Source organism: Monopterus albus, unplaced genomic scaffold (assembly GCF_001952655.1).
Source record: "Monopterus albus unplaced genomic scaffold, M_albus_1.0 scaffold113.1, whole genome shotgun sequence".
Lineage (NCBI taxonomy): Eukaryota > Metazoa > Chordata > Actinopteri > Synbranchiformes > Synbranchidae > Monopterus > Monopterus albus.
The window spans coordinates 707,032-730,817 of NW_018127993.1; the positions used below are offsets into that span (position 1 = coordinate 707,032).

At 41.6% G+C, this 23,786-nt stretch overlaps 1 protein-coding gene across 1 annotated transcript in view; it reads right to left on the minus strand.

Annotated features, from left to right (window-relative positions):
- The window catches only part of LOC109966524 (adhesion G protein-coupled receptor L3), a 202,435-nt gene that overhangs the window by 19,878 nt on the left and 158,771 nt on the right, over nt 1-23,786 (minus strand). The window contains 4 exon segments of the mRNA XM_020611408.1: nt 3,056-3,122; nt 12,229-12,449; nt 14,209-14,418; nt 23,352-23,528. Of these exon segments, the coding sequence (XP_020467064.1) occupies nt 3,056-3,122; nt 12,229-12,449; nt 14,209-14,418; nt 23,352-23,528 (675 nt within the window).

Sequence of the window (23,786 nt, forward strand, 5' to 3'; positions counted from 1 at the left end):
GTCCTATTTCTCTGAGGCAGTAATCACAAAAATAGCAAATGAGTCAGACCTGATTGTGGCATGGCAGCCACTTCAGGAGTTAAATTAATCATGTTTCACTTACAGTGGGTACGGAAAGTATTCAGACCCCCTTCAATTTTTCACTCTTTGTTATATTGCAGCCATATGCTAAAATCATTTAAGTTCATTTTTTTCCTCATTAATGTACACACAGCACCCCATATTGACAGAAAAACACAGAATTTTTGACATTTTTGCAGATTTATTAAAAAAGAAAAACTGAAATATCACATGGTCATAAGTATTCAGACCCTTTGCTGTGACACTCATATATTTAACTTAGGTGCTGTCCATTTCTTCTGATCATCCCTGAGATGGTTCTACACCTTCATTTGAGTCCAGCTGTGTTTGATTATACTGATTGGACGTGATTAGGAAAGCCACACACCTGTCTATATAAGACCCTACAGCTCACAGTGCATGTCAGAGCAAATGAGAATCATGAGGTCAAAGGAACTGCCTGAAGAGCTCAGAGACAGAATTGTGGCAAGGCACAGATCTGGCCAAGGTTACAAAAAAAATTTCTGCTGCACTTAAGGTTCCTAAGAGCACAGTGGCCTCCATAATCCTTAAATGGAAGACGTTTGGGACGACCAGAACCCTTCCTAGAGCTGGCCGTCCGGCCAAACTGAGCTATCGGGGGAGAAGAGCCTTGGTGAGAGAGGTACAGAAGAACCCAAAGATGACTGTGGCTGAGCTCCAGAGATGCAGTCGGGAGATGGGAGAAAGTTGTAGAAAGTCAACCATCACTGCAGCCCTCCACCAGTCGGGGCTTTATGGCAGAGTGGCCCGACGGAAGCCTCTCCTCAGTGCAAGACACATGAAAGCCCGCATGGAGTTTGCTAAAAAACACCTGAAGGACTCCAAGATGGTGAGAAATAAGATTCTCTGGTCTGATGAGACCAAGATAGAACTTTTTGGCCTTAATTCTAAGCGGTATGTGTGGAGAAAACCAGGCACTGCTCATCACCTGTCCAATACAGTCCCAACAGTGAAGCATGGTGGTGGCAGCATCATGCTATGGGGGTGTTTTTCAGCTGCAGGGACAGGACGACTGGTTGCAATCGAGGGAAGGATGAATGCGGCCAAGTACAGGGATATCCTGGACGAAAACCTTCTCCAGAGTGCTCAGGACCTCAGACTGGGCTGAAGGTTCACCTTCCAACAAGACAATGACCCTAAGCACACAGCTAAAATAACGAAGGAGTGGCTTCACAACAACTCCGTGACTGTTCTTGAATGGCCCAGCCAGAGCCCTGACTTAAACCCCATTGAGCATCTCTGGAGAGACCTGAAAATGGCTGTCCACCAACGTTTACCATCCAACCTGACAGAACTGGAGAGGATCTGCAAGGAGGAATGGCAGAGGATCCCCAAATGCAGGTGTGAAAAACTTGTTGCATCATTCCTAAAAAGACTCATGGCTGTATTAGCTCAAAAGGGTGCTTCTACTAAATACTGAGCAAAGGGTCTGAATACTTATGACCATGTGATATTTCAGTTTTTCTTTTTTAATAAATCTGCAAAAATGTCAAAAATTCTGTGTTTTTCTGTCAATATGGGGTGCTGTGTGTACATTAATGAGGAAAAAAATGAACTTAAATGATTTTAGCATATGGCTGCAATATAACAAAGAGTGGAAAATTTAAGGGGGTCTGAATACTTTCCGTACCCACTGTATTTCATTACTGTGACATTCAGCTAATTTGTGACGAGAATTTAAAAAACAACAACTTAGTAACACTTTATTTTTTTAGGTCTGCTTTCTCTTAATAACCGCTTGAAATTTTCCCAGAAAGAAACATGTAGTTTTGTATTAATTCCAGGAAAACAGAGACAAAGTTGTAAGGTTGATTTTTTTTCTTAGTTAGTCCACTGAGTACTGCTGAGTTTATTATTGGTTTCCAGATTAATTTCCATGAAAGCAATGGCTCATTGTAAACCCCTCTTAATATTTACTGTCTTCTTATTATGTGAAATGGTATTCCACATTTATGTTGAACTGGATGGCTGTTTGTGGACAAATTTCACATTCTGCACTGAAGAAAGCTTCAGGTTTGTGGTAGCCATTTAGAAAGAACTGGAAGGGTACCAGCTGATCACTCTCTAATTTTACCTATAATTAGTACCAAATTATATGATTCTTCCCAGGAAATAAACTGAGATTTATCAACCTGTAAAATAAAGTGTTACCAAAACTTGATCGTTGCCCAAATGTTTTGCAAGTCAAAGAGCTAAGGAGCGAGTCATGCACACAGATGCATTGCAAATAATTATTCCAAACTGGAGCATGAAACGACATTATTCATATTAGGATGTAGCCACCAGGTTCCAGCTGGTCAGTAACAGCTGTTGAAAGGACACATTTTGCAGTAAATAATGCTGCTGTTAAAGGCATATTGTCATCTTATTTGTTGTTAGGAATCTAATTATTATGACAGCTGAGTGGTGTCTTGGAAAATTAAGAGCACGTCTCCACGGGGACTTTGGCATTGGCTAAAACAGATGAACACCAGATATAAAGCAGTTGGATCAATAAAAGAGCTAATTTCATAAAATCAGCACTGTTCTAATTGGGAAAGACAGACAAAACGTGTGTGTGTGTCCTCACTGTGTAATACTTGTGCACCCAGAGCTGTGAGTGCGCCTGCGAAGAGGAGATGGGAAAAAGTAGCAAAGTGCGAGTAGGAATGGGAACAAAATCAGATTCACAGTAAAGATTACCAACACTGCATACTCTCTCTTTCTGTGTCTCATTCCCTCACCACCCCCGAAAATTGTCTCAGCCGGTGACTGCGGCAGGGTGACAAACTGCGACATATTCTCTACACCCCTCATTCGTTTTTCTGGACGGCTCCATGCCCGGCGGTGGCATATATGCTCAACAGGGCAGAGAAAAGAGGAAGGATAGGAGGTAAAAAAAGGGATCTCGGTGGACCATTTAAGTGACGACCCATAAGCTAAGTAGGGTTAATGATCAGACGGTTGTGCTTACCATAATTATCAAGGTTGCTGGTCCAATGAAACTCCAAATGAAATAGGTGTCCAGGCGAAGCCAGCAACTGCAATGAAAGAGAATATGAGAGAAGAAAGATTTGAGGTTTTATACTCCTGCTCAGAGGATATATATCAAGTGGGTGGCCTGAGTGACACAGAGGAATAGGCACTTGAAGGACTTGAAGAGTTATGACCATAAGTAAGAATCCAGGGGAACAGAGACTTTCAGAGTCAAAGACAGTAATAATAAACAGGTTCACTATTCAAACCGTTAAAGAAACAACAGGAATGAGACCGCAACCGAAATAACCTTGGAAATCAACTGGACTTGGATTTCTAGATCAAAGACGTTTCCCCTCTCATCCAAGAGGCTTCATCAGTTCTGACTGACTGGTGTTGAGTCGGAGATATTTATCCCCCTCGGTGGTGTTTCAGTCCTTAGAAGGCCAACAATGTCCATTAATGACTGAGTCGTTACAGCCCAGTATCAGTGAGAGTCGTTACCAGGGTCGATCTAGAAATCCAAGTCCAGTTGATTTCCAAGGTTATTTCGGTTGCGGTTTACTATGACCTGGATGACTGAGAATCTGCACAGATATAAACAGGAATGAGATGCAACTAAAACTGCTGGGGACACTCCAGAGAGAAGATATTAGTTGGATTCTTTTTCAAATTGTCAGGTTAATGTGTCAAATTACCACCACAGATGATAATTTTTGGATGATTCAATTACGTAGTTCTCAACTGAATCCAAACTGTATCAGTCCAAAGGAATTGGATTGACCTTGACCCTACCAGGCATGACCCACACAGTTCTGAAGCTCTCAACACAGTGTCTTACATGTTCATGTTAACTGTGATGACTCTGGAGGACTTTTGCAATTACATCAATAATGAAATAACGTGCTCTCCTGACCTCTCTTACTTCATATCAGAGCATTAAAGCTAGACAATTCTCCTCCACTGAGTAAAACTAAATACAGAGCAGAAGCAGCAGGGCTGGCAGAAGTTGACAGCGTTCCTTTGAAAAGGCAAAAGAAAAGGAAAAAAAAAAAACTTGATTCATGACCTGTGGTTGAATTATTAATCTTTTAATCTCCGCTACCGCAGCAGACAGATGCCTCCATTTTTGGCCACTGCGAAATTACAGTTCCTGCAGCTACAGTGTCATTCAGGCTGACAGAGAGAGAAAATGGAAGTGGCAGAGAATTAGTTGTGATTCAAAAGCATTTTAGGGCAAAGTGAAGTGATACTTCAGAAGAACACACCACTGGACATCAAACAGTGACTGTGGTAAAAAGTGCAAAAACAAAAACTGTGGCACGCTGCTTTACAATGTGTAAAATATAAGCTTCTTATAGTATTTTACAAAAATCCCAGTGCGATACCGTGCAGAGACAATGTGATAGCAAAACAAAGCATGGCACAATCATCCATGATATGATGAATGCTATTTTGGTTCCATTTCCTCAGAAAGAAAATGAGGTGTCTTCACTGTTTACAGCAAATACAGCTGACAAACTGAAAAATCAGGCAAAAAAATCTCTGCTGCCTTGGACAAGATTCTTAATGTTTCACTTTTTGTCATCAAAGAACTTGCAGACCAACAAGAATACTGTGTAAGAAGTGACAGGAGGAAACTGACTGTTGATTTGCTTTTACTGCGCGATGATCTGTCTCTCCTTCACTGGTATCAATGGATGAGAGTAGACAACACAGAAAAACACACATGAACACACAGACAAGTGAACAAGCACAGACAAAAGCTGAACAACATGCAGAGGACTCTGGCAGCTCATCAAAGCACACGCTCCTAACGTCGCTCTTATAAATTATGCTGAAGGTTCTATTGTTCGGTTTTGCCTTCTTCTTCTTCAGATCATGGAGAGATTTAAAGACATGGTGGGCGTCAGGAGCTGCAGGCTGTCTTCTTTTTTTTTTTTTTCCCTGCTTCCTCTTCCTCCCGTTCTGCACTGGTGTCATGCTTGTGTTTGGCTTTTTGAGCACTTCTGGTTTTATCTCCCCTTCTGGTGTGCTACTTTTCCTTTAGTAACAAACAATAAAAATGTTAATGTGTGCCAGTAAAAAGAACACAAGCCATGTCCACAGCTTGTGCCAAGTATACTGGCATTCAAGTCTGCACTGACATACATCGTCCTTTGAGCTAAGTTAATCTGCAAAGACATCTCTGCAACAGAGATAGTCACCGATAGTGAGCTGATGACCGAGGGAGTGACTGAAGCAACATGAAAAATCTAGGACATGAAGATGACTAGCAGCTTTTTGATTCAGTCTCAAGTCCTGAAGGATATCTTGCCTTTAAATAAGATGTTGCATGTTGTTTTGAAACATTAAGTGTAGCCTTTATGTTTCTAACCGCTAGTGGCACCCCCAGTTTTACTTGAAGCCTTTTTTTGCTAGTGAAATAAATTCCGATAACTGGTTTTAATGAAATGGTCCAAAAACATAGCCAAGTGAAAGCAAATGCCAGGAAAGAAGACAAAGAAAAAGCCAGTGAGAGACTAAAGAGACCACTGAAGTGCATGGCAAGGGTCACATGAAAAATTGAGACAGCCAAAGGCATCATCAGGATTTGGGAGCATTGCTGTCTTGTGTAATTAAAGCTCCAGTATGTAAATCGTTTCCAAATACTTTTGCTGTAGCTGGTCCAAACTTGGTGAGCTGCTGTCAAAGCCTCCTTTGACCCACACTCATTAAACAGCAGTGGCGGCAGCGCAGAGATAGTAGCTTCTAGAAGGTTTTGTGCAGGATTGATTTCTCCAGCTAATCAGAGATGTTATAATTTCTGCTTCACTTTGTTGTATTCTTATTCATTTTAATTTGGACATATTTCATTTTCAGTTTCATGCTCACTTTTTAATGTGATTCTTGAGTAAGGAGTGCAGAGAAACCGAATAAAGGCTTGTTGCAAGCAAATATAGCTCACTAGCTAATGTTACCTTGGCTATCCTTGTAGATCATATGACCCCTGCCTGGCAGTTCACTTAAGGATCTCTTGACTGCCAGCTAATATCAAAATGTATATAAACAGAACACATTTCAAAACATTCCAGGATGTCCGCCTTGCTGATGATGGATGGAAAACAAGGGAAATGCGTTCAGCATGTTTGGCCTCAAGGAGACACAATACATAATACTGGATGTTAACGTTTACTTTGTTTATTTACATGAAGATTCTACAGTGAACCTCCAACAATACCCATAACTGCTCTGTAGTGAACAGACTGGACTAAATGCAACTCTGCCTCCTGACTTTACACTTTGGTTGATGTATTACTTTCATTAAACTGGAGAAATTACACAGAATCATATGCTTGTTTTGCTGACCGCTCAGCAGCCTCAATCGACTAGAGGAAAGTCAAGAGTAACTGAATGGAAGTCTTACTTGGACTTTCCTGGGATGAGAGAGGATTTGGTCTCGAACAGGTGACTTCACCAGCTACAGCAGCTGACCTTCAGGCTGCGGCCTTTATTACACGCTCAGTTATTATGAGTCACTCGACACACTTCATTCATCTGCTGCACCTGAGTCACTTATTGGACATTTCTGTTGAAAATAAGGCCACACGTGACAACGCTGCTATGGGTCCCAAATCAATTTGCGGCGGGACAATGTGCCCTCTCCCACCTTCTGCTATTCACCACGTGTCATACCTTGTCCCTTCCCTCATCCTTCAATGACTGCATATAATTGTTCCACCGGTGGCAGGCTTTAATTATTCACATGATGCCAAGGCTCAGGCGGTGGCAGCTATCACCTCATCAATCACCAAGAACTATGACTCTGCCAATCTACAAATGCAATGACTACTAGTTGCACTGTGTGTGGCAGTGGATGCGTGTGCAATATACAGCATGATATACACCTCGGAAGCAAACTGCTGATGCTGGTCTTCATCATTTTTAGATGGGTTTGAGATTAACAGACAGGAATGGAGGGTGATCCTCTGCTTGACATTAAACTGCTTTGGGGAACCACCTTGTATTATAGAGGAAAGTGACGGGAAATGATATGTTATGCAGCTTCCCTAGGAAACACACAGAGGAAGTCTGTGTAACTCCCCATCTCTCCGCACTGTAATTTGTAAATTCTAAAATGCTCAGGACATTAACCACAATAGCCTGATATTCATCCAGCAATGCCATCTCCTGAAGTTAGCATTTTTCACTGTTCAAACAATGTCAGTTCAGCAGTGGGGAAATGTACTCAGCTCGAGCAACCGCTCTGCTTCATTAAAGTTGATGATGAGTGATAGCTACTCGAGCGTCATCTGCAAGACTGTTAAAGCCCCTGAAACCAACACAAACAGTTGTCAAATTGATAGCAGGGTATCTGTGGCTGGAGATACACTCAGAATGATGGGGTTAAGCAAGGAAATAACTCCACCAGATCAGGGTATAGTCCCAATCTACAACTGTTTTCAAGAACTCTGGAAGTAAACACATTTACAGTAATTGTTTGCTTCAACATCAGTAACAGGAAGAAATGGTGTAAGTGACTGGAGGTCCTCCAGTCCACATGTTGCTCAAGTATTCAGATTGTTCCCCATCTACAGTACGTGCATAGGGAGAATGTACATAAGTTTGGACAAAAGCATCTTTAAAACGCCTTGTGATATCGTCTCTAGAGTGTAGAATGTGTTGCATGGAAACAAATTATTCTCATTAGCAATAATCAGAGTGGATTAAGAAAGAGAATGACAACATCCCCACTGATTTATAAGAACTTTTAGGAGCAGTGATATCATGTTACACTGACTGGCTGTTATCTTTCAAAGCAAGAATTTTAAGTCAATATCTTGTCACATTTCAAGTTAGTGACATGTAAAAACATGTTTCACAATGAGCGTTCCATTGTCTGTCTGCATTGTTTACTGCCTGTTCATACTGTTTATTTTGCAATGTTTGCCCTGGTTGTTGCTTGTTAATACTGCCTGTTTTTTGTTACACAGCCTTATGTTGGTTTACTGTTTACTTGCCCCTTGCATGGGGATATGTACATGCACATTGAGAGCCGCTGTACCAGAGTCAAATTCCTCATGTGTCCGACACACCTAGTCAATAGAGCAGCTTCTGTTTTTGATTAGACATGTTTACAACTTCCTCAAACAATTAGGTACTTCACTAAGTAGCTAAATTATCTCAGCTATTTACAACAACAAAACAAGTCTGTAAAAGTGATAATTTACTGATAAACCCTACAGAAAACAATGTATCTGAATGACTGGTACTATTTGAAGCTACATCATGGGACCTGCTACCATTTTTGGCCACTGTGAAGGCCTCAGCCCTGGCCTTCGCCATGTGAGGGCTTAAACCACCAGCAGCAGTGGAATTGGTTGAGTAATCTTTTGTTTTCTTTGTTCAGGTTTGTAGCTTTAAGTTGTAGGTAGAGGTTATGTATTTGACTGTCACATTGGACATACATAATCAATGAAGCATGCACTTTTGGTTAATTTTGTATTGTTAATGTGTGTAAATGTTTCTTGTGAGTTACTGTGTTCATGGTCCATGAATGGGGGTGGTCCTGACAAAACGACTGGACTGAGGAAGCAGCAGGTTTAAATACCTCCCACTAGACCTGGACTGCACCAAGTGCCCAATACAGGAAAAGGGGGAGTTTAGGAGAAATGTATTGTTTATTTCTTTGTAATTTATGTTAAAACTTTGTCAAGCTATGCTAATTTCTTTAATTACATTTAAAGACAAATATTTCGTTGTCAGCAGACTGTCTGTTTAGTGTTTATTGGAATTTGATGTATTCGATTAATTTGTCTTTGTCCATTCCCTGTGTGTGTTATGCTGACCGCTCAGCAGCCTCAATCGACTAGAGGAAAGTCAAGAGTAACTGAATGGAAGTCTTACTTGGACTTTCCTGGGATGAGAGAGGATTTGGTCTCGAACAGGTGACTTCACCAGCTACAGCAGCTGACCTTCAGGCTGCGGCCTTTATTACACGCTCAGTTATTATGAGTCACTCGACACACTTCATTCATCTGCTGCACCTGAGTCACTTATTGGACATTTCTGTTGAAAATAAGGCCACACGTGACAACGCTGCTATGGGTCCCAAATCAATTTGCGGCGGGACAATGTGCCCTCTCCCACCTTCTGCTATTCACCACGTGTCATACCTTGTCCCTTCCCTCATCCTTCAATGACTGCATATAATTGTTCCACCGGTGGCAGGCTTTAATTATTCACATGATGCCAAGGCTCAGGCGGTGGCAGCTATCACCTCATCAATCACCAAGAACTATGACTCTGCCAATCTACAAATGCAATGACTACTAGTTGCACTGTGTGTGGCAGTGGATGCGTGTGCAATATACAGCATGATATACACCTCGGAAGCAAACTGCTGATGCTGGTCTTCATCATTTTTAGATGGGTTTGAGATTAACAGACAGGAATGGAGGGTGATCCTCTGCTTGACATTAAACTGCTTTGGGGAACCACCTTGTATTATAGAGGAAAGTGACGGGAAATGATATGTTATGCAGCTTCCCTAGGAAACACACAGAGGAAGTCTGTGTAACTCCCCATCTCTCCGCACTGTAATTTGTAAATTCTAAAATGCTCAGGACATTAACCACAATAGCCTGATATTCATCCAGCAATGCCATCTCCTGAAGTTAGCATTTTTCACTGTTCAAACAATGTCAGTTCAGCAGTGGGGAAATGTACTCAGCTCGAGCAACCGCTCTGCTTCATTAAAGTTGATGATGAGTGATAGCTACTCGAGCGTCATCTGCAAGACTGTTAAAGCCCCTGAAACCAACACAAACAGTTGTCAAATTGATAGCAGGGTATCTGTGGCTGGAGATACACTCAGAATGATGGGGTTAAGCAAGGAAATAACTCCACCAGATCAGGGTATAGTCCCAATCTACAACTGTTTTCAAGAACTCTGGAAGTAAACACATTTACAGTAATTGTTTGCTTCAACATCAGTAACAGGAAGAAATGGTGTAAGTGACTGGAGGTCCTCCAGTCCACATGTTGCTCAAGTATTCAGATTGTTCCCCATCTACAGTACGTGCATAGGGAGAATGTACATAAGTTTGGACAAAAGCATCTTTAAAACGCCTTGTGATATCGTCTCTAGAGTGTAGAATGTGTTGCATGGAAACAAATTATTCTCATTAGCAATAATCAGAGTGGATTAAGAAAGAGAATGACAACATCCCCACTGATTTATAAGAACTTTTAGGAGCAGTGATATCATGTTACACTGACTGGCTGTTATCTTTCAAAGCAAGAATTTTAAGTCAATATCTTGTCACATTTCAAGTTAGTGACATGTAAAAACATGTTTCACAATGAGCGTTCCATTGTCTGTCTGCATTGTTTACTGCCTGTTCATACTGTTTATTTTGCAATGTTTGCCCTGGTTGTTGCTTGTTAATACTGCCTGTTTTTTGTTACACAGCCTTATGTTGGTTTACTGTTTACTTGCCCCTTGCATGGGGATATGTACATGCACATTGAGAGCCGCTGTACCAGAGTCAAATTCCTCATGTGTCCGACACACCTAGTCAATAGAGCAGCTTCTGTTTTTGATTAGACATGTTTACAACTTCCTCAAACAATTAGGTACTTCACTAAGTAGCTAAATTATCTCAGCTATTTACAACAACAAAACAAGTCTGTAAAAGTGATAATTTACTGATAAACCCTACAGAAAACAATGTATCTGAATGACTGGTACTATTTGAAGCTACATCATGGGACCTGCTACCATTTTTGGCCACTGTGAAGGCCTCAGCCCTGGCCTTCACCATGTGAGGGCCTAAACCACCAGCAGCAGTGGAATTGGTTGAGTAATCTTTTGTTTTCTTTGTTCAGGTTTGTAGCTTTAAGTTGTAGGTAGAGGTTATGTATTTGACTGTCACATTGGACATACATAATCAATGAAGCATGCACTTTTGGTTAATTTTGTATTGTTAATGTGTGTAAATGTTTCTTGTGAGTTACTGTGTTCATGGTCCATGAATGGGGGTGGTCCTGACAAAACGACTGGACTGAGGAAGCAGCAGGTTTAAATACCTCCCACTAGACCTGGACTGCACCAAGTGCCCAATACAGGAAAAGGGGGAGTTTAGGAGAAATGTATTGTTTATTTCTTTGTAATTTATGTTAAAACTTTGTCAAGCTATGCTAATTTCTTTAATTACATTTAAAGACAAATATTTCGTTGTCAGCAGACTGTCTGTTTAGTGTTTATTGGAATTTGATGTATTCGATTAATTTGTCTTTGTCCATTCCCTGTGTGTGTTATTGGTTTGGTCAGCCAGTATATATGTTCCCCTGTGTGCGTGTGTGTGTTGTCTGGGAGGTCAGTTGCTTTTTGTTGAGGCACTGTGCAATTCAGTTGGCTGTATTTTGAGTTTCTTTGTTTGTTGACCTCTTTTAGGGCCCAGTTTATTTGATGTTGATGTTGTTTCTATTTTTCCTTATTTTTTGGTTAATAAAAAGCCCATATTTTGTGAACTTTAAAAGCTGTGTCCTCTGCCCTACTGTTTGGTCCCTGACAAACACTCAGTGTTGCAGCCCTTCTATCTTACGAGCTCTGGTGATAATGACATCAGTGAATGTTCTGCTTTCACACTTCCTTCAGGTTCAGACATAAATATCTGATGCAACATTATCTGCTTTGAACAGCTTGGGTGACTCTCAAGAGACATTTCCCATAATGCAATTTGCTAGCTTCTTTCATCCACATCTTTCAAACTCTGTACCCCAGTGTAAAAAGCAGGCTTTCTGTTTAAAAAAAAACAACAAAACACAGTAGTTTAAAGGCAGGAAAACCAGAGTTATTTTCTAGGGTTTCACTATAAACGAGACAAAGCTCTTATGACTTGGAAGTACTCCACATGACTAGTAAGTAGATCCTGATGTATAAAATTGGTGGAGCAGTCCATTAATATTACGTATATGCCTGAAAGGTTAAATGCACTGATGCACTTTTCTAGGAAGCCGTCCAGGTACTCTACAGTAATGGGTGGGTTTCAATTCTACTCATGCAAAAATTAATGCCAAAACAGTTATTTTCTTCAACAAATCATCTCAAAAGGTACCAGCAGAAAAGACTGCCAGACTGTGAAGTCTAATGCGCTCACAAGCTACAGTAGCTCCCAGTGTACTCACACTCGGTCTGTGCCATAGCTGCGATAGTCCACCGCAGCTGAAACAGCTACAATCAGAGCAGGAACTCCGTAGCCCACCAGGTAGAAGTAGCGGCGGCGTGAATGCTCACTCTCAAACACCTCCACCAGCATGATGTAAAGCTGCACACCCTCCAGGAACATCCATGTGAATGCTGCCAGGAAGAAGAAGTGGAGCAGGGCGGCGAAGACAGCACAAGCAATCTGGGAAGGGTTTATAGTCGGAGGCATAAAGAAAAATGACAGGGAAAGGAAGATGTGAAAAATCACAGTTTGTATTAATCAAATCACATTTTGGCATTTAGTTGATTTCCTAAAGTATTAAATTCCTTGCTAGAGGGTATAACATGAGTGGTAAAGTGTCGTCCAAGTGACTATAACTGAGCAGCACTTTCTGACCTCTCCATGTTTACGATTAACATTGCTAAGCTTTGTCTGGCTGAAGCGACTGGATGTTTGCCTGTAGTGACTGGCAGAAGAACGCTGCAGCTACGAAGTCCATGTGGTCATGTTTGCTGTAGCTGGCACGGATCTAAGACAGATATGAAGAAGTGAAGTCCAATAGTCCAGGAGCCATTTGGAGCTCAGTGCCTTTCATTCCACGGCCAAGTGCAAGCACATAATGTAGTTACACTCCTCCTGAGCTGATAGAGGAGCATACAGACAAGACATGACTTCAGCAAACTGTTGTTTGCATGTATGCACATGCTCACACACTTTCTAACAGTAATAAGATACAGTACTTACGTGGATTGACCTAATTATTGGCACAGTTGAACATAACTAGCATATTTTGTCACTGAAATTGATCCAATTAAAGAACTGAAAGGTTGAGTGGACATTAATTGCAGCCCAGGAGAGTGATCTTAGAGCTGGGCTGTGAATCACACCCATAAAATGTTATGGAAGGGAAAGGGCCAGGGCATTACTGTATCTTTAACTTCACAGGGCTTTGGTGCCAAACTTCGGCCTGTGAGTTCTGGTTCAGATACTTAGTGATATCTGAAAAGCAACATGTAGATTTGTTTTCAGAGCACAAATCTGAATAGAAGCGAATGTCCCTGTTATTCACCTGCATTGGTAACACACTTGTAAATATTTAAAATTTCTAAAAAGGCCGTTATAAATAAGCTGTATTCTGATCTCTCACCCATTTGCAAATGTACTATGCTCAGACAATCACTGCAGCTTTTTTCCCTAGGAGAGAGAAGAGAACTATGTACTGTGCGTCATTTGCAAACAAAAATGGCATGATTGCATGAAGCTGTAGGTGGAATCAAGCCCTCTGCCATCCCGTGTATATGTAATGACTCCCCAATTTTCTACTGTGTTGAGCACACACACTTGAAGATGACTGTGCAGTGACTGCATGCCTCCACTTGCTACCAGAGCTGAGCTCTTACAGGAAGGTAATGCCATCCAAACTACAGCTGCAGGTTTGGTGTATGTAGCAGCTTTATTCAGATTAATCTCAAGTGTTTACAAATTGGAAAACTGTGCCAGGATGTGGTTTCAGGGAGATCGAATGAAGTCATGTCAGTGAGAATGAACAGCGGTGTTGTGCAGGCGTTGTGCGAGTGTACTTTCAAAGATGTGCTTGCTCCTGTGCAACTGAGAGAAGGAGCATTTGTTGAATAAAGACATCAGATTTTTTTGTGCACTTCTTCATCTCCCTGAGCCTGGCAGAATCAAAAACATTCAGGGCCACTGGAACTCAGCGGGAAGTACCACTCAACAACACAGCAGGACAGCACAAAAACAGAAAAAAACTTCAGGCTCTTAAATCTAGATATTTAGAAGGTGGCAAGCTTCCGTGGAAATTAATGTATATACTTGTAATGCAACTCTTCCTGGTTTATACAGTAAAAAGACTGACTTTAGGTTGTTTCGAAACTTAGGGTACTTTGAGCGGTATTTAAATGCTAATTGAATGGCTACGTCACAGCTGTACAACATCTCTTACCGGCTGGTCTCCCCGATTGATCCCCACTAGAAACAGGGACTCGGCGATGAACAGGCTGATGCAGAGGTTCTTATGGATAGTGTTGCGATCGCTCTGAAGGCCACGGAAGAAGCAGAAGGTGAAGAGGCTGATGAGCAGGCACACCAGCGACAGGAGGATGCCTACCCAAGTGATGACATCCAGAATCATGTCATGAACAGGGTCTGTGTTCTGCAAAAGAGGTGGTGACAGAAAGTGGTCAGCAACATCCAGTTCATAACGTCACGTCTTTGGACAGTTTTTCTTTTATGGAACTCAGAAATGCATTTTGGTATTTGATAAGACTTTAAGGTAAACAGACTAACATACAGTGGCAAAAAAATGAAGTGAAGCATTTGGAATTACATGGTTTTCTGACTTATTCGATCATAAAATATGATCTGATCTTCATCTGAGTCATAAGTAAAGACAAACACAATGTATTTAGGGTAATTCCACACAAAGAATTATCATTTTTACAGTGAAGGGAACATCACGATTTGGGGCAGCTTTGCTGCCTCTAGGTCTGGACCATTTGCCACCATGGAGGGGAAAATAAATTCCCAGGTTTCTGAAGGAATCCTACAGGAAAATGTCAGGATGGGTGTCTGTCAACTGAGGCTCAGTATGAGTTGGGTGATGCAGCAGGACAGCGACCCTCAACATTAAAGCAAATATATTACAGAATGGCTTCAAAACAAGAAAATCTGCCATTTCGAGTGTCCCAGTCAGAGCCCGGACCTCAACCCAACAGGGATGCTGTGGAATGACCTTCAGACATCCTAGGAATATGGCCGAGCTGAAGCAGCTATGTGAGAAAGAATAGTCCAAAATTCCTCCTGAACATTATGCAGGTCTGACCTACAGCTACAGGAAGCACTTATTTGAGGTTAATGCTGCCAAAGGAGCTTCAACCACTTATTAAATCCAAGGGTTCACTTACTTTGAAGATCGGATAACATTTTATGAGCAAATAAAGCAGAAAATCAGGTAATTCCAAATGGTTCACTTTTGACACTGTATGTACATCAGGGATTCATTCGTAAAGCAAAAAACAAAACAAAAGGTTTAAAAAGAGAATAACCATGAAGTTAAAATGCCTTTCTGTCCCAGCAACATCCCAAAAGCTTTTATTTTTTGGCAGTGGGGGCTGCATTCACTCAGCTTTCCCATAAACCACTAGAAAGTGAGCCACAGGTGGCAGACATGAATCATGAATGAGTCTGTCTGAATCAATCTAAAATACACCCATATTGTTTCATTCTAGTCAGGCAGCAAAGTGAGCAGTCCAGAGAGCCACAGGTGTCCAAGACCAGCACTACAGGAACACAATCAAACCACAACATGGTCAATAAGTTTCACTGTTGCTTTTAGATAATTGTCTCTTTTCCAAACAGTAATTTGCCACCACAGACGGTTTTGGGCACTAAAAAGCCTTTTGTTGACCATAAATTGGTGGCTTTATGGCAGAGATAAGAATCAACAGTGATTCCTCTGCAGCCATGAAAAAAAAAATTCCAGCAGTACATGAAAGCCAAGTGCGTATAGGGATACTTGGACGGAAGCAAGAAAAGGCAACGCAGCCTGAAACAGCAGAATCTGCAGAATTCCTGGCTTAGCTTTAAACACATTAAAACAAACACAATCGAAGCAACATCAGAGTCAAGCTAAGGGGGGGAAAAAAAAATAAAAAACAAGGCTTGTTAGAACTGCAGCTCAATAAGGAATGTGTTATGACATCACATCAATAAGGTCTTTATAAAATTTTAAAGGCCCTGAGCCTTTGTTGTGTGACCAGCAAACTGTATGGAAATCCTCTGAACAATTCCCAACCTGAGGAACTTGTACTCCTGAGGATCCATGGAAAGACAGAGAAACAGCTCAAATAAACTGACACCACAGAAACTGTAATGTATGAATATAATACATATCTGTTAGGGTGATTAAAAAGAACACGCCTCACATATCCCCATTTGTTAAGCCATAACAACTGAACACCATTACTATGAGCATATAAAACCACATGCTGTTAGCATGCTAGTTCATGTTTCAATAGTCAATTAATTGTTAAAACTGATATATTTTAAGTTAATAAAAATATAAATAGTTCAAATACTTGTTTAAAAGGTTGAAAAAAGCTAGAAGTAATGCATGAATGCATGATACTTGTACAGCTAAAACTGAAAACAAAAACAATTAGCTAGAATAAGTTGAAACATGAAACTTCTGTCACCTCAATTGATGCAGAAATAGTACAAATGCTACACTGACAGTCCAATTGTATAAAAAATACTATAACATCCACTATTACACCCACTTTTCTATCATTGCATATTAAATAGCCTTTCAATGAGTCCAAATGAACACATTTGGAACGTGTCGGGTGGTGCCTATTAAAGCACGTTCGAGTGTTCATCTGACACAGCTGTGGGGACAGATTTGACAAAAAAAAAAAAATAAATAAATAAAAGGTCAAGTCGACACTGTATAAGCATACATCAGTGAAACAGATGTGCAGCTTCCCAGTCATTATCTGATAATTCTGCATCATGATACCAGTAGTGAAAACCAGACTTGTCAAGGCAAATGCCAAAACATGACATGTGCATTAAAAAAAAAAAAAACTTCCATGTGCAAAACATGGTAACAAGCGATAGAGTGTGACATCGTGTATTAAGTAAACATAATTACTGCATCCAAACACTTTGGCCAGCTTCTGAAGCTTCCTAATTTCCCAAAGGGATTGTTCTCTCTTTCAGCCTGCTGGGCACCGATTTAAAACAAGGAGGCGAAAAAAAAGTGAATGTGGGGGAAGGCGATGGGTAATTTTAAAGAAATACGCCAACCTCCTTACAACTGTCACTACTGCTGGGGTGGAACTTCTGACATGATGACTATGCTTGAATGCTAATGAAGATAAAATTGACATTATTTTACCATAGAAGATGTTACAAATAGTTAAAGGCTGACAGTTAATTAGCAATACCTGGCAGTTAAATCCAAGCACAGGTGAAAGCTAAGCTATACTGTCCTTAACTTTGTATACATCAAGCGCTTACACGCTCTATTAACTGCCAGACTTAGAGTACTGTTTGATATCTGAAGGCTGTGTATGCAGTCTCGGCCTCCAGCAAATAATGGATGACTTGCAGCTAAAGAACAGGACAAACCCAAGAAAATATTTGCTTAGGCTGAGAAATAACCCTGCTAAAGCAGACTATATGTCCAACATGTCTCTCAAAGAAGTACCCCATTAAACCATATTTCGAGCCTAGTCAGCAGTATTTCGTGCGGGGGCAGGGAGAGAGGGGACCATCATCATCCATTAGTGTTTTTTGTTTTTTTATTCCACTCTCCCACACCCCGCTGGTCAAGTTGGAGTGAGGAAACTTGGGGGGATGAAGTATCACACAAAAACCTTGTTTAGTGGCAGTTGAGCTAATGCTAGCAGAGAGGGGAACAGATGCTGATCATTAAGGGGCTCTGGTACAATAACAGCCGCAGTGCTCCTTGAGTCTGGGGAGAGCGCTCTTTTGATTTTCCTGCCTGATGAGCCGTTGTGTATACGTTGGAGGGGTGGAGGCGCTGCCAAGATATTATATAGAGCAGAAGTCTCTCTGTGTGCCTGTACATGTGTGTATCCGTATGAAAGTAGGTGATTTCAGCACCCTTACTTTAGAGGGAGTGCCTACGCTGTGGGTGGCAACAGATGTTGATGTTTATGCTTGCATGCGCTGTCAGTGTGTGGTGCATGTGACACTTAAGTCTGTTTTCAGTCCACTGCATGACAGATGTATTGATGCGGTGGGTGGTGCTAGCTGCAGCGCGTTGTGAGGGGCCCCTAAGGTTTCCTGGGCTAGCGAGCTGTGCAGTGGCTGCAGGCTCTATCCATCACAATCTCACCTTCAGTTGGAGAGAGGCCAGGTCAGGGAGAAAGAGATGGCAACAGAGGGAGAGAGAAAAAGAGACAAAGCTGTAGAAACAAAGAGAGAAGGGCAGGGAGTGTACCTACACCTGGGTGATGGATTTACTGTGGAATGATTTCTTTGTTCTGAGACGTGGGTGCTTGCTGAGACATCACCAGCCACATTGCCTCCGCTGAAAATTTTCTTTTACTTGGGGTTGTGCCTAGACAGGATGGCAAATGATGTGATCTGCAGAGCCTCTGCACATAACCTCACACCTACAAGGCTCCATGATGGAAATCTGTACAGGGGTCTCTAAAGTGGGCAGACGTAATTTGCTCTGAAATTCACTCACTGGGTCGTGAGGGCGGCCAAGTCATACAGCATCCATGTTACTTAGCAGGGCGAGGCACATTTGTACACATTCAATTTGTCTTCCAATCTTTTTCCTCCTACATTTTTCTCTTATTTCTTAAGCACACATATCTTTCATTCCAAATGGATGCCTGAGGAGACTGACTTTGCCCCTGATCTGCTCGCACGTAGCACAAAATACGGTTTCTGGGCTCCCAAGGAGCCTGACATGGTGCAGCTAACATGGCAACAAGGCTTTTGCAACATGTACTGGCCATTCTGGCCATGGCATCTGAACCTGACATCACATCATACAAATTTAATTACCATAATATCCTGTGTCTAAGGTGAAGTGGTGAAGAAAATGGAGCATCGATCCTCCATACCTCAAAGAACTGCCCTCAGCATGGGGCCATGAAGCCAATCCAATTAAAATGCATAAATCTCTCCATATGCCTCCAGAGCCGGGCTTTGACTCATGAAATATGGTTAGGCAGGGCAAACAGCTGCACCAAGGGGTAGTGGCCCGCTGTAGGGAGTCATGTGACAAGTTCACCTGTGTGTGATAGGTAGGATTTATGGTCTGCACGGGGATAGAGAACAGCTGCATGAGGGGCATATGAATCAGGGGCTGAGCAAATTTGTCACCTGTAGAAGGGTGGGAGGCTCCTCCTTGTGTGGTAGGAGGTGACATTCTGCACAAGCACCTAACATCACACTGTGCTCTAAACTACATGCTGCTATGGTTTAGCATTCAAGCATGACATTTTGTTGCTATGGGAGTTAACAAAGGCCTCATCTCCGTCTGTGTCTTGAAGATGTTAAGTGATGTATTCGGAAACAACTCTCTTGCTGCGTGCGTAATACTGTACCATGCCATGAAATACACAGCCAACCTTGACTGCCCTTTCTCATCATCTTTCCTGTCTGATGGTGCCAGCATGAAAATGTTCTGTAGGGACAGTGATGAATGTTGCCCAAATATCACCCTCTCTATCATCCAGTGAGATGTGCCATTGACTTATACTTACTGGTCTGTTAGGAATGGTGCCACTTACCAGTAGCTCAGTGCCTCCTAGGGCCTATCTTAGCACGCATATCTGCTGAGTTAAATAATGGCCTGTAGGTGGGACCAGAATAGGTCTATATCTCTTCAGCTGGGGCTTGTGCTTTAGTCCATATTTAAATGTTATTTTTTCCCTTTATCTTAATGCCCAATAGCTTTCTTCACAATTGGTGAACTTAAATTCAAAAGAAAGGGTTCAATAAGAAGCCTCAGAATGCTGAATGGGCATGAGCCATTAGGGAATCTTGAGCAGCATGTTTAAAAGCAAAGCCTGATCATTCATCGTTGCTGGGGTATTCACTGAGCGCTTGCATCTCCTGAAGCAATACCAAGTGACCCAGAAAGGTTTAATGCATGCTGTGAATGAAAAACAAGTTAACATCACCACTACTTTCAAGTGATATGGAGGTCAAATGATTTTTTTGTGCGTGTCCAAATTCAACACCACCACTACCAGAACTACATCTCGCCTTTCAGTATCAAATCAAGCTGAATGGATTTTATCCCCAATACATTCTGAGCAGTAATACCTTAATCACAGTAAATGTCTAAAGGCTCAGTAGAGGTTAGCATAATCAGCATTCTTAGCAAAGTCACATCAAAGTACACCCACTCTCACAGTGCTCCCTCCAAAACCCTGTTTGAAATCATTCTAAAAAGATACAAAAGAGACATATAATCTCTCGCATGCAGCTGCTGTCTGTGAGTGCAGTTTTAATTTGTTTACGCAGCCAAGGGCGCTTCTTCTCTGCTCAGGCTGTAGGATCAGTCAACGGCATCAGCTCTCTGGCTAGGTAGCTCAAAACTGGCAAACAACGGGCTTGAGTGGTGACACAGGCAGCAGTGACAGCGCTCGGTGCCCTTCGCCTGCACGGTGGTCGCCTGATCCTCTGTATATGATGGATGCTGAGTGAGTGGGTGGACTCTTGAACAGTACGAGGCTTGGCTTAAATATATTAATGAGTTCCTGTGCAACTTTAAAAAGGTTTTACGTATGGTAATTTGGTTAAGGACATCACACTGGAAACCACCGAGGCTCTAAACATCTTTGGGTACTTGCTCGTAAATTTTCTACGATATGCGATTATTCTGAGGGACTAACTGACTTCAAACATAATTAATCCCAATGAGATGCAGTTTGGAGTTTCTCCAGTGTTCTCACATACTGTGCATTCTAGTTCAAGGGTTTCGTATGAATATGAATTTGTGGGCAGTGGTTTTACCTTGTGCACATTTATAATCAATGTCAGGTTCAGCATGATTACAAGGTGCTCGTTGTTAAAAAAAAAAGTGCATTAGTGCACATATATTAGTTTAAAAAAAAAACAAATGCTTGTTCTCAGAAGAGGAAAAGTTTAAACAGTAAGACCTTGAAAGTCCTGAAGTTTATGGAAGGTAACTGAACCTCAGACTGTAGAACACGGCAGGTATGATGATATATAATGAATGTATTATTCCCAGATGACAATGCATCACATGGAGAACTTCAACTATGAGCCTATTTGAATTCTGCTTGGCAAAACTGTTCAGCAACTTTTATGCTGCTGTCAAGGACAAAATGACAGCATCATTAATGTCACACACACACAAAAGCAGGAGCATTTTGCCATTTCTAATTTGTGTGAAGTATGTGGCACTTTGAATGCAATCACAACTTGGTGCTAAAAATGCAACATTACAAGCACAACATGGGCGACATCTTATTAAGTCGAACATAAAGATCTGTGAATGTAACACTATCATTATTTCCAACTAGCGTGCATATGATCCATCAGGCACAAACAACAACAAGATAAAAGATGATGGTGACACTGTAGCGAGCCTCTGTCCTCCAAAAGAAAATTGTAATTACAGTGTGCCTATCTTTTTTTTCCCTTTCTGATATGCCACTGAGAAATAAACAAGGTTAGAATATAATCTGTTGCTCTGAGGGTAATGAGTAATAACAATGCAGAGATGAGCAGTGGTATGTTCTGTTGCTATGGATACAAAAACAGTCTCTAATTTGGGAGTGCATCGGAGAGGCAGAGAAAGAAAATTTCTCTGCTCCCACTTTCCCTCCATTCACCGTGTTCTCAGATACAACACAGTGACAGTCTGTCAAAGAAAAAGCCTCAGAAAACCTCATTCAGCGGCACCGCGCAACAAACATCCAAGTGGAAAAGATAAAGAATAAAAGAAGGTGGGAAAAAAAATGCTATCACTCAGAACTGGGGTGTTACTACTGTCCACTTTTCTCTTTTGAATTCAGTGCTACAAACAAGCCAGGCTTTACAAAATGTTAGGGACTGGCTTTACTGAAAGTGTTCATTTTACCGCTTCACCCCCCCACCCCCCCTTTGCTGCTTTGCTTTCATTACATGAAGGCTCCCATTCTTCTGGGCTCCTTCTTTATGCCAGCCTCGGCTTCAGCACCGCAGAGGGCCTTGCTGAAGTTTAGAGTTTGTGTGTGCATGAATGCTTTTGTAATTGAGTTTGGGCATTGTATCTGTGAGAGAGATAGCGTCGGACTGGGGAATAGAGGGAGGTGAACGAAGGTCTAGTGGTTTTATGCACAGGGGCCAACTGGGAAGGCTCTCAGTGTGATTTTCTTTCTCTCTGCCACTGATTCAGAAGAGAGGCTCTGGAGAGGCAGATGCCATGCCAGACACTGAGGACTACTCTGCTCTGCTAGCAGTGACTTCCATAAATTTCCTGTAACAGAAATCATTACGCCGTCTGTTTGCATCACGGCGATGACACAACTTCTTCTCTGACTGTCAGTTCTCCTACCTTTTCTCAGATTTCCCATCTCTCTCTTTTCCCCATCTATCGCCCCTTTTTATTTGCTTAGTTTCATGTGAGCTGCCCACATTAATCAATCTGCAGAAATCTCACAAATGAGTTTTTTTTCCATTTGAACTGTGTTTTTTTGCTTTTTATAACTTTCATTAGCACCTCCCTAATCATCGCTCTCCTCCACATCAACACACTTACAGTACTGTATGTTTTCCCACTTTGTTTCTGTTGCTACCCTGAAGGCAGAAAACCAAATGGCACACTGAGAAAACCCAGCAATGTGGGGATACAATGTTTTCTTTACCCTCCTTCCTCTTTTACATAAATCAATTCATAAATAGATAAACAAATTAATGCAAAACCAACATCTTGAAATGATGGCATTATGGTGATTTTGAGTTAAAAAGTTGACTATGCCCCGTTTCCACATGTGGCCAGACGAAGAGGTAGTAAAATGACAGGTACTGTAAAGCCATACTTCTTTAGTGACCATCAGCAGTGCCTGTTCATTTGTCATATATTGAGTTTCAAAAAGATTTAAAGACCAAAGCAGAGTGTTGTTTACAAAAACCAGCATTGTGCGCTGCTGTTCTGGAACACAAAGCACAGCACACATTGGAGCCAATCATATATCTGGACTACTTCACATGCTGGAGGCTTAAGATGGCTGCAATCAATATACACTTTATACTGATAGGGTCATTGTTTAAAACTCTATGAATAGAGTCTGTACTGGCACTTTAAATGTTATTCTACAAAGTGCACTGAAGGCCAGAAAACATTTACCAGTTTATTTTACCTCCTGAACTAAAGTGAAAGAGAATATAAAGGATGAATCGCCAAACAGCAACAGAAGCCTTACAGTGCTTTACACCAGCTGGGCCTTACTTTTCTTGTCAACAGTGATCTTGGAATGGGTTTGTAAACTATGATGGCATTTTCATTTCTCTTGAATGGATTTGGCAAACTGCACATTTCAGAGGATCCACTGAAAAGCAAGACAGGTGAAAGAGCCGGCCTACCTTGACATCCACATGGGCCATAAGGACAGCAAAGTTGGTCAGATGAGTGCAGGAGCATGTGGTGTGTGTTCTGTTGGTGCCTAGCAAGCGGCAGTCCTGCGTCGACCAGTAACCAGTCATGGTTTTCTTGGAGTAACTCCAGAATGAACAGTTGGGGTTGAAGTTCTCCTCAGATTGCTATGAGTAGGCAAAAACATACATAAATGGACAGAATCTGAGTGGAACTAATAAGAGGAAAATGTACAGAGCAACCTCGTGCTTGGGTCTGGAGTTAATCACACATTAGCTTTGCTCATTTCTATTACCCTTTGTTTGCACAATAAACATCCTGAAAACAGGCTAGTTTTCCCCCACTGCAATTCATATCCTGTCTGAAATGAATAGCAGGTGGCGGTGCTGTCAAATAGCATCAAGCCGGCCTCATGCCTGTTGCTC